A 16,468-nucleotide genomic window follows, 5' to 3' on the forward strand; every position below is an offset into this window, starting at 1 on the left:
GCAAACACTCAACCTGTTGATTGATTTACTCAAACATGATTCCAAAAGATTTAGTGCCAAAAGAACAGTACCTAAGTCGGATACAACGAAGAATATTTATATGGATAATGTTATTTTTCATGTCCTTGAGCGACTCCTAAGACTCTTTGTATTTCTTATCTACTACTATTTTGTTTTCCTCTTTGAGCAAACCAAAGCATCATGGGACTATTTTTTCTAGTTTTTCGTCTGTCTCTTCTCCTGTGTGTGTGAATGTAAAAATGGCAGCCCTTGTTCAAGGTGTCCGATCTTCCTTAGCAATTAGTTCTTGTGTGTTAAGATCGACCTTTACGAAATCTGTCTTATTAGGGCTGCAACAAAAATGTTCAATTTCAAATTTAACATACAGCAAGCGAATAGCATTACACAAGCTAGTAAGTTGTTTGACTTCTATTTTGTGTTACAACCCTATCTTTGATGCTTATTTTTCAGTGATTAAATTAATTTACTTGTAGTCTTGAATTATTACAGTTCTTAAATATCTGTTCAAATCAACCTTAAGCTTTTTGAACTTTCTTATTGAAAATATTAATATATTTACTTTACCTCTTGGTAAATTTTCTAGGTAATGTGTATGCCCTTGCAATAATAACCTTAATCCAAACACCATTTTCAGAATGAAAAACAGATCAAGTCTAAGCCTGAAACTTTAAATATTACTGTATTCTTTATCTTGGAAACAGATGTATGATTCGACTAAAATGAATATAAAAAAAGCAAATGTTTACAAGTTGTTCATGTTTGGTTACTTTTCCTAATTGTAGTGCTTAACTCTTGTACTGCAAGGCTCTAGCAGTGTGAAACAGATTCCTATAGATTACATCCACAGAAAAGAATTAATCCCAAGACACTAATACTAACCTAGTAGGTGAACAACTCCTAACCTAATCACTTATAAACACTAGGCTATCGTAATTTTAAGATAAATACAAAACAAACTATAGAGTCTACTTACTAAATAATGTAACTAAAATTGCATTAGAATAGTGCTGATCCGAAATGTCTGACTATCAGTGCTTCAGTGGCGTCACTCTGTATTTCTGGGAAAAGAAGAAAAACATCCTCGAGATAGTAGACCTACCTAAATTCAAGCTCAGAACACGTGAGTGCTCAGTTAGTCCAACATGATCTGACATCAGAAAAGTGAAATACTCAGGGGCCAACTGGCCTACACAAGAAACATTGATGTAGTTAAAATAAAATAAGACTAAAAATAACAAATATAACCGGAAAAAAGAAACTTTTATAAATAATAAAACTAATTATCAACTTACAGAATATCTAATGAGGAGGAAGATATAGACGAAAATGGACACCACTTTTGATACACAAAGAAAAGAAATATGGGTAGGGTAAGATAAGCGGACCCGGTTTTTTATATCGAAGAATGTAATCATCGATACCTAATATTCGCATCTCAAATCCTATACTATCAATCGATATAGTCCTCAATAACAATCATGTTTTAAATTAAAATATGAATTTAATATTTACAGTGATCACACAAATTATTATAACCAAAATTAGGAAAACTGAAGACGACCATATTTGCTCCTCTCACAGTCACAGTTGTTTCTTTCCCACAAATTTCACATAATGGGTTTTTTTTTGGTATGAGTCCAACATGTTGAAGTTACGAAAATCATGTCTTATTTTTCAAAGCAATGTCGTGTAGTTTTCTAAAGTTGACTGCCATTTTTAATATCAAATGTTACTTATATAAAATTGAAATATTACATTACAAGTATTATTTGAAAGTGTTTAGAGCTGTTGATATAGATTATTTAAGTTAATTGTTCAAAATAATTAATCAGTATCAATTGTTTTTTTCGATGGTTATGATTAAATAAAATCGTTTGCCAATTTCAATATAAAAAACCGGGTCCGCTTATCGTACCCTACCTAAAAATCGTACAGAAATATAAAATTTTGTGTCCAACTAAAAATTATACAATATATGAACTTTCAGTGTGACATCAGATCACGTTGGACAATCTAGTACGTGATCTGAGATCAGGGATGTTCCGATCATAAATGCCCATGGCCATCAGTGTGGGCTTCGGTGGCGGCTTCCGCACTTTTGGTGAAAAAAGAAAAGCATCCCTCAATAGTACCCAGATTAAAGTTCAGTTAATGTGAATGTTCGTAAATGTTGACTTTAATGTATAGGCTAATAACAAATAGTAGATATGTACAGAGTGGTCTACATCTCGCTGACACTTCCTTTTGGGAGGCAGAAAACAAGAACTGATCGTCGTAATGACATGTAATTTTTACACCAAGTCAAATAAAGTCTGTTCTTCCTACTAATATATTTTTTAGACTCCTGGTAAGGTAAACTGTCAGGAAAAAAATAGTGGCCCCCAGATAATACCACAGTAACAAAATATTTCTATTTCCTAAGTCTATTACTGTTGCATGTATTCCAGAATAGGTCTGTCAGTATTTTTTATCTTTTTAAATTTTCAATGCATTGATCATCGTCTATTCTGGTTAAATACAACACATGTTTCTAGGCTACTTAGATAATTTTTTGACATGATCAACAGGTTTTCTTCCCAAAATAATACTGACAATTTTTCTTCCTAAAATAATACTGAATTTTTTCTTTCCAAAATAATACTCACAATTTTTTTACTGTATGTATTTCCTGATGTTGGCCTGTCAATGCAGGGGTCACAGTATCAGTGTCACTACAGCAATTTTTGAACCATCCAAACACACTACATCAAATCAAATCAGATTTTTATTGCCGGAACATTCTATAATGCATGGCAAAAGTCAACTTTTTACTTGCTAGAATTTTGTCATACACCCCACAATTTAGATCTCATTCAGACATACAATTTACATACATCCATTCATTCGCCAATGATTCCCACTTCCATCGACGGATTCAGTCAGTCTTTTTAATTGGTGGTCTCCCAATCATATGCTAAAAACTCGTCTACATTATAAAATGCTTGTGACACTAAAAAGCGTTTCAAACGAGTTTTAACACCTTAGGCGTTGGAGTGTTTTTTATTGAATTTGGTAATTTGTTGACGAAATGAACACCTGCCTGTGAAGGCAAGCGTTCATAAACCACCGTTCTGTGTCTAACAGTTCGGTAGTTATCTCTGCCTCTAGTCTCATACACATGTATGTCTCGGCCATTCATAATGGTACATTTAGACATACAAAACAGAGTTGTTTCCAAGATGTAGAGACTGGGCAGCGTCAACAGTTGTAAATTTTTGAAGGCTTCCTTGCACGACTCTCTAAATTTCAACAGAGCGATAATGCGGATCGCTTGTTTTTGCAGCTTGAACACTCTCATAAATTGATTGTTTGCACAGGCTCCCCACAACACCAACCCGTAAGTGAGATGGGGGTAAATCAAGCCATAATACGCCATCATTAGAACCTGAATAGGGCAGTATTTGGCTAGAGACCTCAAAACATAAATGCCTGAGGCCAATTTGGAGCAAACGTGATCGATGTGATTATTCCAAGTCAACCCTCGATCTAGGTATATTCCCAGGAATTTCGAGCAGTAGACTTCTTCCAGCATTGTGTCAGCCAACATAACAGCTGGCTCGTCATGCCTGTCTACTGATCGCAAAGCAAAATTTAGATAATTAGATTTTGCAGAATTTGTCTTAAGATTGAGGCTGTTGAAATGTTGGACGCAGTTGTTGATCTCAACAAAACTCTGCTGTTCCAGAAATACATACGAGGTGTGTCCAAAAAGTATCCGACCTTGACGTCTGGCATGAACTGACGTTACTCGGCGGCAACGGTAATCTCCTCCCACTTCCGGAAACACTCCTTAAATTCATTTGGCGGAATGGCTACCAGGCCCTTCGTTGCAGTTTTTTTTATTTGTTCAACATCGTCCAATCTTTTTCCTTTCAAAGGAATTTTTAATTTCGGAAATAGCCAGAAGTCACAAGGAGCTATGTCAGGACTGTAGGGAGGCTGTCGTAGTTGGTTGATGTCGTGTTTGACCAAAAAACGCTGAATAAGATTTGAGGAATGAGCTGGCGCGTTGTCGTGGTTCAGGATTCAGTCACGGCTTGTCCACAGTTCAGGTCGTTTCCTTCGCAGTGCATCTCGTAGCTGCCTTAGGACCTCAAGATAATACTCCTTATTCAATGTCTGGCCTCTTGGAGCATATTCGTGATGAACAACGCCGTCCTGGTAAAAAAAAACTGTCAGCATTGTCTTGACATTGCTTTGACTTTGTCTTGCTTTTTTCGGCCGTTGCTCTTCGTGAGTTTTCCACTGTGAAGATTGAGCCTTTGTTTCAGTGTCGTAGCTATAAACACATGACTCATCACCAGTAATAACTTTTTTAAATAGCCCTTTTTTTTCTTTTTTTTTTTGTTCTCTTAGGACAAGAAGCTTATAAATTGCACTTAGTTCTGTAAGAACCTTTGCGCTGCTTCCTGAGTAATAGGATATTCAGGATGGGTAAGGTTAGGGAGTAGGGGCCGCCTCCTATCGAGATCCATGAGGAAGAATTAGGGCACTACATCTCAAAGTCATTCCGGAAGAAGGGGAGGCCAGCTCTGAACCAGCCTCTCCAGTCAAAGTAGGCAGGGGGTGGCACACCCTTGTTGAGGTTAACAAGAGCCTCTGAGGTAAGGGAACAAACCCCACCAACTCCAACAGTCATCTTCCACAGTGGACTAGACCTATCGAATTGCCCATGAACCCCAGAATCTCAACATTTGCGGTTAGTGATGTGCCGCTACTGGACATCCATTAGGTTGCCCAGATTGAAGTGGCACATCGGTTTTTGCTGTGCCCAGTGGTGGATTCAACTGGTAGGTATAAACCAGCCAGAAGTGATCCCTGCTGGGTATAAATAGCCCTTGGTCACTTTTTATCAAATCCAGATTGTCCTGTGCGATTTCAAGCCGACAGTATCGCCCATAGACACGTCACCATTAACTTTCCGTATCATAGTAATTGTCTCTGATGCTGAATGGCCAAGTTTTTGGCAAAAGTTAATGCAAATGCGCTGCTCAACACGTTCAGTCATATTGAAATGTGACGCACACACACAGCAGTACTGCATGGAACAGAGCGCCGTGACTCACTGAGTGACCGGATCGTATTCAATGCCTAATATGGGAAGGAGTAGGCTCCCACCTCCCCTCCAATAACCGGTTCGAGCCAGTCGGTTATGCTGCGGCCACCTACTGGTCAGCGGTCGGATACTTTTTGGACAGACCTCGTATAGATAAGAAATAACCAAATCTTTTGTTGAATCATTAAAACCGTTTTTCTTTCAATAACAATATTACTCATGAAAGAAAACGACTGTCAGTACACTTGTTTACAACCACATTGTCTTAGTTGGTATGCTGTTGTATAGTCCTGTATATTTTAGCCAACCATTATATTCCTTCCATCCAACCAAATATAATTTAGTAATTTAATAACCAAGTGTAATTTAGCATTCTACTCCACCATTTTCAGTTAGTGGATACAAAAATAAAACATTCTTACTTTAAAAGAAAGTCAAGTTGTAAAATTTGACTATTTTACTATTTTAAGTGTAAGACTACTAAGAAGTGTAAATAAAATAGAAAGAAATGTACTGGAAGAGAGGTGTGGAAGAATGGTGCTGGTGAAAAATGAGGAAAGCATTGAAAGAATGGAAATAAAAAAAGACAGGGTCTTATTGAAGTAATAAATTAAATTGTAGAGCGTATAAGAGAATCAACAGAGTAATATTTATCATAATCTTTTAAGGTAACTTAAAAACTGGACAAGTATTAAATTTTTAAATACCAATACCTACATGTTTAAATGTAAAACACCTTTTTTATAGTGAGCTGTGTCCTATTTTATGTTTTTCTTCCACAGCAAGTGACGAGGGTGTGTGAAGATGCTAGAAGGTTCTGCTCCCAACAGTCTAAAGCTTCGATAGGAGAAAGAGTTCTGAAAGTGTGCAAGGCTTATGACAAAATTCACGGAGAAGAGGTACTTATTTTTGTTAGTTACATTTGCTTTACTTTTCAGGTGCCACAAACGGCCATGCGGCACTACAGTATGGACCCCCCTCTAACTCTAGAGCTTATACGTGATAGAGTTCTGTTGGTCCTCAAACTATACGATAAAGTTGATCCAGCAAAGGTATTTGTCGATTTAGGCTACTTCTGTATTTATATATAATTTCTCGAGCTTTACCAGGTAATTTTAACTACTTTTCAGGGTTTGAAAAGAACACATTATTAATGCATTAGGCCTTCATAAAAACCACATTGAGAAGGAAACCATTTCACTTTTTAAATAGATTTAAGATGTTTTTTGTTTTTTTTATATATGTAATTTTTATGCGTGTTTAATAAAACTTTAAAATTAATGATCTCTGATTTTATGCTTCCTAATGATCTACCGTTTAACTCATTTAAATTTGTTGATTTTTCCATTGGTCATTCCATTTTACCTGAGATTTTGGATAATCCATTTAATATAATAAATATTACAAATTTCATTTCGAACATGTTGCCTTTTTATTGTTTAAAATTTAGACATACTAGAACCAAAACTCTATTGTTAATCTATAATATGGTAGAGTCCAAAAGTTCCTCAAATTGTTACTTTTTTTATACAAGTATGGATATGTTGAAGAAAGATTCCTATTTCCGCTATTGGCAGCACTGCTGGTGAAAGTGCCAAGCCGGTATCCTTTCTTATACTACTATTCAGAAAACTGTTGAAAAAAATCTATTTATCTGCTGTTTATTCTGTTTTGATTCAAATTACTGATGTGTTGGTGGTTATCAAGAACTTTCTTTTCATGATTGTAATTTATATTGTGTCATCGCTTACCACAATTCCTTCTTAAAGCTTTCGTAAATCTGGACATATTTAATTTTACTTTCTCAGGGAATAACACTTTCAGAAACATATACCAATAGTTTTAAAATTGTAAACTAAATTACCCTATACATGTTTAGATCTTCATAATACACATTCAAATCATCAAGAGAATAACGTTGCCAACGTTACTGTGTGAAATCCCAATTGAAATCAATAAAATATGTATTCAACAGTCTGTGTTCAATTATCTAGAACATGATGAATGTTTTTATCTTATCAACACTGCCTTCATCAGTAGAAATGAAGGGGGGTCATCTACCTTCGAAGATCATATTCGCAGTTTGAGTGGCGTCTATTAAAGCACTCTTACACTGCAATATTTTGAAAAAAATGAAACATTTGAAAAATAAAGCACAGATGTTGGAAACAACTTATTGCTTTCAACAGAAGTAATAGAAAGAATAGAAAATACTTCAGTGCTCTGTTCGGCAATTGTGCCACGGAATAGAAATTTTCTGTACATCAATTGCAGGAATTTTTGACTACGTTCCATGGATAAATATTTTTCTTACTGTCACAGCCCATTTATACCTTCTTCGTTTTTGTGTATATATATATTTTTATATGCAGTAAATACTTTTGTATCAGAGGCAGTCTCTTAGACATGGTTAAAGTTAGTTATAAGTATTTTTGAACCTTTTGCAGACTTGAAATGGTTGCTCTACGTATGCGTTCTTAAAGTAAGCTTTTAGAGTTTTTCCAACCAGCAGACTTCAGATGTAATAGAAAATATACATTTCTATAGACATTTTTAAATGTATTGCTTGATATTTATAAATTATGACAATGAAATTTTGATATGACTGGCTGTAATTGGCCAAAACTCACTATAATTATGTTAAATAAAACAAAATGTTGTCAATAGTAATTACTTTGCATCATATAAAGTTACAACTTATTTACTTGAGTTTTAAGTTCAAAAGTGCATACTATACATTTTAAGTTGTAAAATTTAAAAAAAATTGGATTGAAGTAATTCTTAAGTTTGTTAATTTTAATTTATTGTCAAATAATCTGATCTGTAATCCCCCATGAGTTATACAGGAGTACACTGTGTTCACAAGTTATATTGCGTTTCATGGTAATACTAATTTCTGTATGGGAATCGTATAGTGCCATACAGAATTCTGTTGACTGTATCATGATACATCTGCTTAAACATTTGTACAATGTAGCAGTCATGTTTAGCAATACTTTTACATTGTAAGATTAAAATCATAAAAATATCAAATAAAGTGTCATTGTTTTCCCTTTATTGCAGTATAAAATACACTTTTCCAAGGGTTTATTGGTAATTATTACTACCGAAAGGTGTATGTAAAAAAGCTATATTGCTCTAATTATGAATGTTTTTATGGCACCAAACATTTTAACACGTTCACGATGACGTGTCAGGTAGAATCTAGGCTTGCGTGAAGCGCGTCATGCGCCCAAATGGGTACACATTGCTATGCATTTCCTTATCGTATTTTTATGTTTGGCAATTCACAAATCTTGGTGGTTTGTTAAATATGATACCACGCTTAAAGAAATATATCCTCAACCTATCGTGTACACCGTCAGATAAAAGATTGCTTAATTGTTTAGGTACCCCATGGTGTTTTGGGACAGTTGAGATTCAAAGAATGCAATTGTGTGTTCAATGTTTGCTTTATACAGTTAACTATCTCTAAATTGGTTTTGTGTGTTTCACATTGATTACATACGTATATTCCCAGATATATGAAAAATATTGTATTTTGATGTACAGGGTACTCAACCATACCTCATTAGATGATTTGTTAAAGTAAAAATAATGCTCAAGAAATTTATGCACAGTGATGTCTTGCTTAAGACACCACTAACCACCATTAAGTTTTCATTTGACTCTGTTTTTTTTTTTATAAATAAAACTAGCTGTTCCCCGCGGCTTCACATACTTTTTGTAAGCGTTGCTCGTGTATGAGCACTTCTGGTTCAAATGAATTATATTGTCAACGCCGATGTAGAGTTTACCTTGTTGACACTATCAAGAAAATCTGCCAAAAGTGTATGTTTATAGCCATTGTACACGTACATGTACTTAATAATAAAGTGGTCTAACATTCAAGCTATAAGGCCAAACAGAAATTCATTTGAAAGACAAATATCCATAAAAACTTAGCGCCTTCACATAGTGTGTGGTTATTATACACAACTATCTCGTAATTGTAGTTTACAATGTGCAGGCGCTTTGATAACTTATATATTTTGCAGCGCCTCCTGGTGGTGAGTTACATCAATGGGCATAGCATATAAACCTTCTACATGGAAAAATACATATACATACAAATTTTCATAATGATCGGTCAAATAGTTTCTGAGTCTATAAAGGACAAACACACAAACATTCATTTTTATATGTATAGACTAGCGGGCCCGGCGCGCTTTGCTGCGCATTTCAATAATTTTTTGCAAAAGTTGCCCGCGGCTTCGCACGCAATTTCCCGTTGAAAACAGTACACTATATTCACTTATTCTTTTTCTATCACATTCTAAACATTGCTGAGATAATTGATAGTCGTTCCATCGTGAGCCTCTTGGGCGTATTATGAAGGTATGTACCATATTCCTGCCTCTATCTAGCTGTTACCCACGGCTTCGCACGCAAATCTTAAGAACCGAAGTCCTTATATTACTTAGTAAATTTTTTTTTTTTTACTATAATAAATTTTAGATTAAATTAGTTATATCTCCGATGCCACGATTGAGCTTGCTTTGTTGTCTCGATCGAGAGAATATGTACACACGGAGTTTTGAGAACCATACTTCTGTCAAAAAAAACAACTAAGGTTGATTTTATAACATTCTTTATATTTGTAGCCAACGTAAGATAGTAATTATGATATCTGCATTACTCTTCTGATCAAGCATGAGCATGGTTTATATTAAATAAATATTGCAGTTAAAGGTGAATTTTTACGTCAAATTTGAATTGTATTATCTGGATAGTAAAGTCTATGTTTAACAGTGATTGCAAAAACAGTTTAAAAACAAAATTTGTCGTTTCTCTTAAGCTTACTCTATGCTTTAAAACTATAAGTGTAATATATGTTTACAAAGAACAGCTGATTAAAAATTTGAAAAGACGTTAACATATGTTTGCTGCAATGCATTTCTTATGGGTATTTCTGTAACCAGTGGGGCGGAATCCTGAATCGGGAAAGGGATGGGCATAGCTTATAAACCTTCTCCGTGGAAAAATACATATACGTACAAATTTTCATCATGATCGGTCCAATAGTTCACGATTCCATAAAGGACAAACATACAAACATTCATTTTTATATATATAGATTATGTAGCTGCTCAAGGTATGAATTTCAAACTTGATGTTAGTCTCAGCATGGTGTAGACCTAAAAAAGTTTGGAGAAGGTTCAATGGCTTCCTTTTTGAACAAGAAGTAAAATAATATTTTCCTGCAACTGTTTTATACAAGGAAGTTAGTAAGACTTCAAATGTACTGAATATGAGTATGTTATAGATTTGGATTGATCTTTCTCTTTATCTGAGGCTTTCTAATACAAAAAGTCATATGATTATTTTATTAATTGTTAAAATTAAATCTTATGATCTCTTTTTCAGTTGAAACTGGAGTCACATTTCATGAATGACCTAGGACTCGACTCTCTGGACCATGTTGAGGTCATAATGGCTATGGAAGATGAGTTTGGTAAGTAAAGATTTTTAGCGTTTAATCGCACAAAATAGGTTTTAGGGTTAAATACGGAAAAGTAACTAATTTGTCTTAACCCTTCCTACGCCGAGTGCGGATATATCAGAATGGTACACTTTGACTGACCAAAACGCCAAACACGAGTATATCCAATATTACACATTGTGTCTCTTGAAGAGATTTTAGTCCACAAAAGACCTTCAAAATGGCAGGTGCATGCTCTGTGAGTGGTTGATAAGGAAGTATTTATATACGACCTTCACTGTGCGGCAGGGGGAAGGTGTGCCCTTTGTCTAGTGCTGTCCATCTGCACTTCTGTTGTGTGTGTCCTACAGAGCCATAACCAAATATATCCCTTGTCTTCCCAGATGATAGACCTTATCTGTGAAACCTTAGATAAGGAAAGCTCTAATTTATATAAATTATCAATTTTATTAGTTTGTACCAAGGATTTGAATTTAGATTAAATTCACTATATGGTAAATAGTTATTTTTATCAATAAATATGCTAATTTTAACTAAAGTTCCCTGTTTAATATTTTTGGGGTTTACCTCTTATAGCATATATTTTATAATAAAAAATTGGCTTTGAACTTGGCATTGGAGAAATCAATGGATTTATTAGTGGTGTGGGAAGGGTTAAATTCTGTTCAGAGTGACCAATTTCAAAATTAACCAAATAAATTTGAAATTCTCAGTTGAAAAAATTAAATCAATTAGTTAAAGTTATATGTATATAAATATCAGGTGTGGCTAGCAAGAAACCGGATTAATATTGTAGCTACATAATAAATTCAGTAAGGCTGAACATCGTATGGCCGCTCACATGATTCCCCCCTCCACCTGTTGTCAGGTTTCATCTAGCTTCCGCATTCATCCTGTCCGTAGCGCCAATTATATACAGTTTATGTTTTACGCTGCATCGGAAAAATGTTAAGTGTACAGATAGAACAATAATTAAACATAAAATTTCTGTTTACACTTGGAAAATCAGCACTTTCAATTGCCACAAGTGGTGATGATTGTTAATCACAAATACAAGTGTTTGAGTGGTTTAAACTATTTAAAGATGGCCGAAGATACAAGTGATGACACACTTCCTGGCAAACCATTGTCAGTAAAACATGATGCAAATATTTAAAAAATCTACCTTGTTTGACAGCTATCAGAGCAATGTCTTAATTAACAGGAAGTGACAAGGAAAGAGTTTGGCAGATTCTTCTTTGCACAACAATATTACTTGTGATGAATCATGGTTGTTTTTATTTATGATCCCGTTAAAAAAAACATCACTCAATGTATTGGGAATGACTCAAATTTCACAGGGTATCAGAGGGGCAAACAGTGAATCAGTATTAATATATTAGTGTCCTGAGTACCTTACATGAGCATATACAGGTTATGGCTCCTCCTCCAGGACAATGCCCCCACTAACAACGCTTTATCAGTCAAGACGGTTTTAGCCAAGCACAACATCCGGTTAGACCGTCCATCCTACTCATCTGACTTGGCCCTTAGCCCTATAATTTTTTTTTATTCCCTAAAGTCAAATCAGCTTTAAAAAGAAAAAGATTTGAGCCTGTTGAAGCAGTAAAAAAAAAAAACAAGTGGTAGAAGTCATGGACAGGATTACTGAAAATTATTTGCAGCATTGCTAAACACAGTGGAAATTGCCCTGTCTGAATTTTTTCTAGACACACCTCAGTGAGAGGTCCAGATTCAAGTCCCGGCCGAGCAAATACTTTTTGTGATTGAATTTAAATTAGGCTATTTTTGTTTATACAAATTTAACTCGTGCAGTCCATACATATAAGCACGAGGGCTGACAATGCTCTAAATGCTATAACTGTGTATATGCACAAAACGATTGTTCCCTTGTTTTGTGATAGTAGTTCTGATTTAATCTTGTTGAGTTTGCGGGAAGTATGTATCACTAGTCTATAGATGTGCTGTATACCACGTGACTATGTTATTGATCAATGATAGAATGGTTTTTGTCTCACAGCTCGTTAGTAGCTCAACGTCTTAAGCACGTATATGCATATGCAACTGGCGTGCCAAGCAGCTGTTGTATTTTGTTCTATAACTCTGTAATTAGTGCCAATAGTTGAATATAATATGTTACATCCTTTCATTTACTGTATTAAAAGTTCCAATACTACTTTTCAAACATACAAAATAACATCCTATAATGGGCTAAGAACTTGAAAAAACTTATATCTTTTTCATATACAGGGTCTGTATAATAAGTAACCGGACTGAGCCTGCCTCGCTCCGTCAAAGCGTCTGCTAACCGGTATCTGGTGCTGTAGTGGTGGTGGGTCTAGTGAAAGGGAACCGGGCTGCAGCAGTTGCCTCCAAGCGCTTGGAGAGTTAGTATCGAGCGAGAGCGGAGTGCATGTTCAGTTACCCCGTCGGAGTGAAAATAGAGAGTACGATCGAGCAACGTTTTAGCATTAAATTTTGTGTCAAACTCAAGAAAACGGCCACGGAAACTCTTCAAATGATTCAAGAGGCTTACGGTGAGGATGCTCTGTCCAGAACTCAGGTGTGTCAGTGGCACAAAAATTTCCGGGAGGGCCGCGATGCCGTCCATGACAAACAGCGCGTCGGCCCTCCATCAACGAGTCACACGGACACAAATGTGCAAAACGTGCGTGATGTGTTGAACAGTGATCGTCGTCTGAACATTCGGGCTATCGCAGATGAGGTCGGAATTGATAAGATGACCGTTCAAAACATTATTAAAAACGATCTGGGCATGAGGAAGATCTGCGCGAAGCTGGTACCCAAACACCTGACTGATGAGCAAAAGAAGCGTCATGTTGCTGTCGCTTCGGAAATCCTTGATCGACTGCAAACCGAACCAGAGTTTTTTTAACCACGTTATTACAGGAGACGAGATTTGGGTTTTTGAATACGATCCTGAGACGAAGCGGCAGAGTTCGGAGTGGCACACACCGGCGTCACCACGACCGAAAAAAGTGCGCATGAGCAAATCGAAGGTGAAGTCAATGCTCATTGCTTTCTTTGACGTGAAAGGCATTGTTCACAAAGAGTTTGTGCCACCCGGTCAAACTGTAAACGGCCAGTACTACAGAGAGGTGCTCCGTCGACTAACCGCCCGGGTTCACCGAGTCCGTCCGGAGATTTGCCGATTCGTGGATTCTCCATCACGACAATGCACCGTCGCACACCTGCCTGCTCGTCACCGAACAGTTGGCAAAGCAGTCGAGGGCAACGTTGCCACAGCCTCCTTACAGCCCAGATATGGCACCACCGGACTTCTTTCTGTTCCCCAAGATCAAGAGACACCTTAAGGGGACGCGGTTCGGGACTCTGGAAAACGTTCAACGTGCTACGACGAGGGCTCTAGACAACATCGAGGTTGCCGACTTCCAGGGAGCGTTCAGGGATTGGATAATACGGTATCAGCGTGTTATCGACTCCAATGGGGACTACTTTGAAGATTTCCAAAGAAAAATTGTACATATTTTGCCAATAAAAAATTTCCTGAAGTCAGTCTGGTTACTTATTATACAGATCCTGTATGCCATGCAGTTGTACATGTTTTTATAATTATTTTATGCAAATGATATAGTATTTGTTCATTTCCTTGTTTACCTAGTACATACAGATATATTCTACATAATTATTGATATATGTCATTAAACCTAACAGTAACGTTAATAGAATTGCTTAATCAATAAGTACTATAATTATCGTGTATTACTATTATATTACAATACGTCTAATATTAACTACATAAATCAGTGAATATAGAAGTTTACCTCAAAATATTATCTAAATGAGTATACTAAAGTTTCAATGAAAAATGATTTACCTTTTTTCTTACTTATGCAAATTTGTGAAATTGTAAGAAACTTTTTGGAGGAAATAACAAGAATTTGGATCCTGCAGTTGTGGGTTTTTTTTATTAAAAAGTTCTACGCTATGTTATGATAGATAATTTATATGGCGAGCATTATAAAGTTATGATTTGCTCCTAATTTAGGTATACTATTTTCATTTGATTTCACAAGCATGATAGTTTGATAAATATATAGACCATGTATGGTTCATTAGAAAAATATTGTTTGATTTGACAGATGCATTGCAAATCTAACATTATTTTAATCGCTTTTTGGTTGGTGGAGAATTGGGTCAAAATTTCTTATTGTTACATAAGTATATGAGTGTAAATATAAAATTTGAATTACGTATACTGAAAAAATAACAAAGTTTGTGGTTAGCGCAATGAAAAAACTTGAATTGTGCGTCATCTGATGTTTCAAATTTCTGTTATAATGTAACAAAAAATTGAAATCATTTGTGCATGAAGTATGTTAAAATCTTAATTTTTTGTACCATCAGAAAATTTTTCTTCGCTTTTTCAGGGGAACATTCTAGTTTTTAAGTTAAATCAACCCTGTATCTATCTAAGAATGATGCCACATTCTGTTTTTTTTTTCCTTAGGTTTTGAGATCCCAGATGATGATGCAGAGAGGCTGTTGAAGCCCATCGACATTGTCAACTACGTCTGTGACAAGACAGACGTTTACGAGTAACTTTACTTCACCACCTCAGTGTAGAATTATATTTGCCTTTAGATTGTAAAAAGTCATCCAGCGATTAGACTTTACTTGCAAGAGTCATTCCCTTGCACAACATCTACATTTATTTTGTTTTCAATAAATTGTTGAAGGTTTTGTACTTTTTTTTGTTCATTGCCCAGGCTATCTGTTATTGGTTTATAAGTTGTATGTATTGTAAGTGTTAATTTTGAGTATAATAAACACTTTTGGTGAATTTACTTAATATTTACCAGCCACTTGTATAAAGATCATGATTTTTTGTTTGTAATTTCCATCCAGTTTTTAATAATTATGACTTTTACTCTTTGAAGTACAGTATTAAATTAAATGTCCATCAATGTCATGGGGACTCGGTTGGACTAGTTGATAGGTACTCAAATGGAACCGTTAATGCAACACTACAGGAAGGTGGCTCAAAACAATTTTGCAAATATATTGTCCCGGAATAGTGATTGGTATGGAGGTGACATTCATTCTAATAGATCTACTTAAATGATCTAGAGAAAGCCAGCAATATAATACAAATTTTTAGTTTAGCTCCATTTCACCTTTCCCTTAGCAATATATTGTTATGAGGGCTTGCAAAACCCTTTATCACTATTGTTAAGGTGGGTTTTATTGACGAGGTTATTTTAGTTCTTGGGTTTTATCGACAAGGTTATTTTAGTTCTTGGGTTTTATCGATGTGATTATTTTAGTTCTTGGGCTTATGTGGCCGGTGTCATAACTAGCATTAAAGACTTCCAGTTCACACCGTGTGGAAACATTGTTTAAACAATTAACTTCTTGAAATTTTTCGTACTTGCTTGAAGAACAATATTCGGTCAACGGATGTTAAACTGAAACTGGTTTAGAAGTATCTGTGTATCACCTGTTTGATAAAAATAGATATGGTACAGTACACAAAAAATTATTTTCACAAAGCAAATCAGACTATGGCGTTTGATAAACTGAACTTTTTTTGTTATCAAACATGATCAGAACAGTATACTAAAAAAGAATAGTTTAATTAAAAATTATTAACATATTTACAAGATTCAAGGAGGTAGCTCAGTGTGCTAAAATAACTCACTTATACATAGAATGTTACAATAAAAGAATTATCCATAGAAAAAGCGTTCAGTTAAACAAAAAACACAATACTCACTTTTAATAACTGTTAATGTGACTCTTAACGCTGTATCTTATAATTTTTTTGTGAACATCCAAAAAGCATTGGCAGTTTAAATGTTAAATGCTGGCATCCGATTTTATGAACA

General features: G+C 35.3%; 1 protein-coding gene across 2 annotated transcripts; it reads left to right on the forward strand.

Moving 5' to 3' along the window:
• The first annotated feature begins 221 nt into the window (after nt 1-221).
• Nucleotides 222-15,323, forward strand: LOC124367547 (acyl carrier protein, mitochondrial-like). Of its 2 annotated transcripts, none has more exons than XM_046824477.1 (4): nt 222-413; nt 5,899-6,015; nt 10,523-10,610; nt 15,091-15,323. In XM_046824477.1, exons 1-4 carry the CDS (start codon nt 261-263, stop codon nt 15,180-15,182), a joined length of 450 nt encoding a protein of 149 aa, XP_046680433.1. In that variant the 5' UTR covers nt 222-260; the 3' UTR covers nt 15,183-15,323. The 2 variants fall into 2 exon arrangements, with proteins under 2 accessions (XP_046680433.1, XP_046680434.1); XM_046824478.1 differs by lacking the exon at nt 5,899-6,015 and adding an exon at nt 6,055-6,168.
• The last annotated feature ends 1,145 nt before the right edge of the window (nt 15,324-16,468 follow it).

The sequence above is a fragment of the Homalodisca vitripennis genome, chromosome 8, assembly GCF_021130785.1.
Source record: "Homalodisca vitripennis isolate AUS2020 chromosome 8, UT_GWSS_2.1, whole genome shotgun sequence".
In the NCBI taxonomy this organism is placed as follows: domain Eukaryota; kingdom Metazoa; phylum Arthropoda; class Insecta; order Hemiptera; family Cicadellidae; genus Homalodisca; species Homalodisca vitripennis.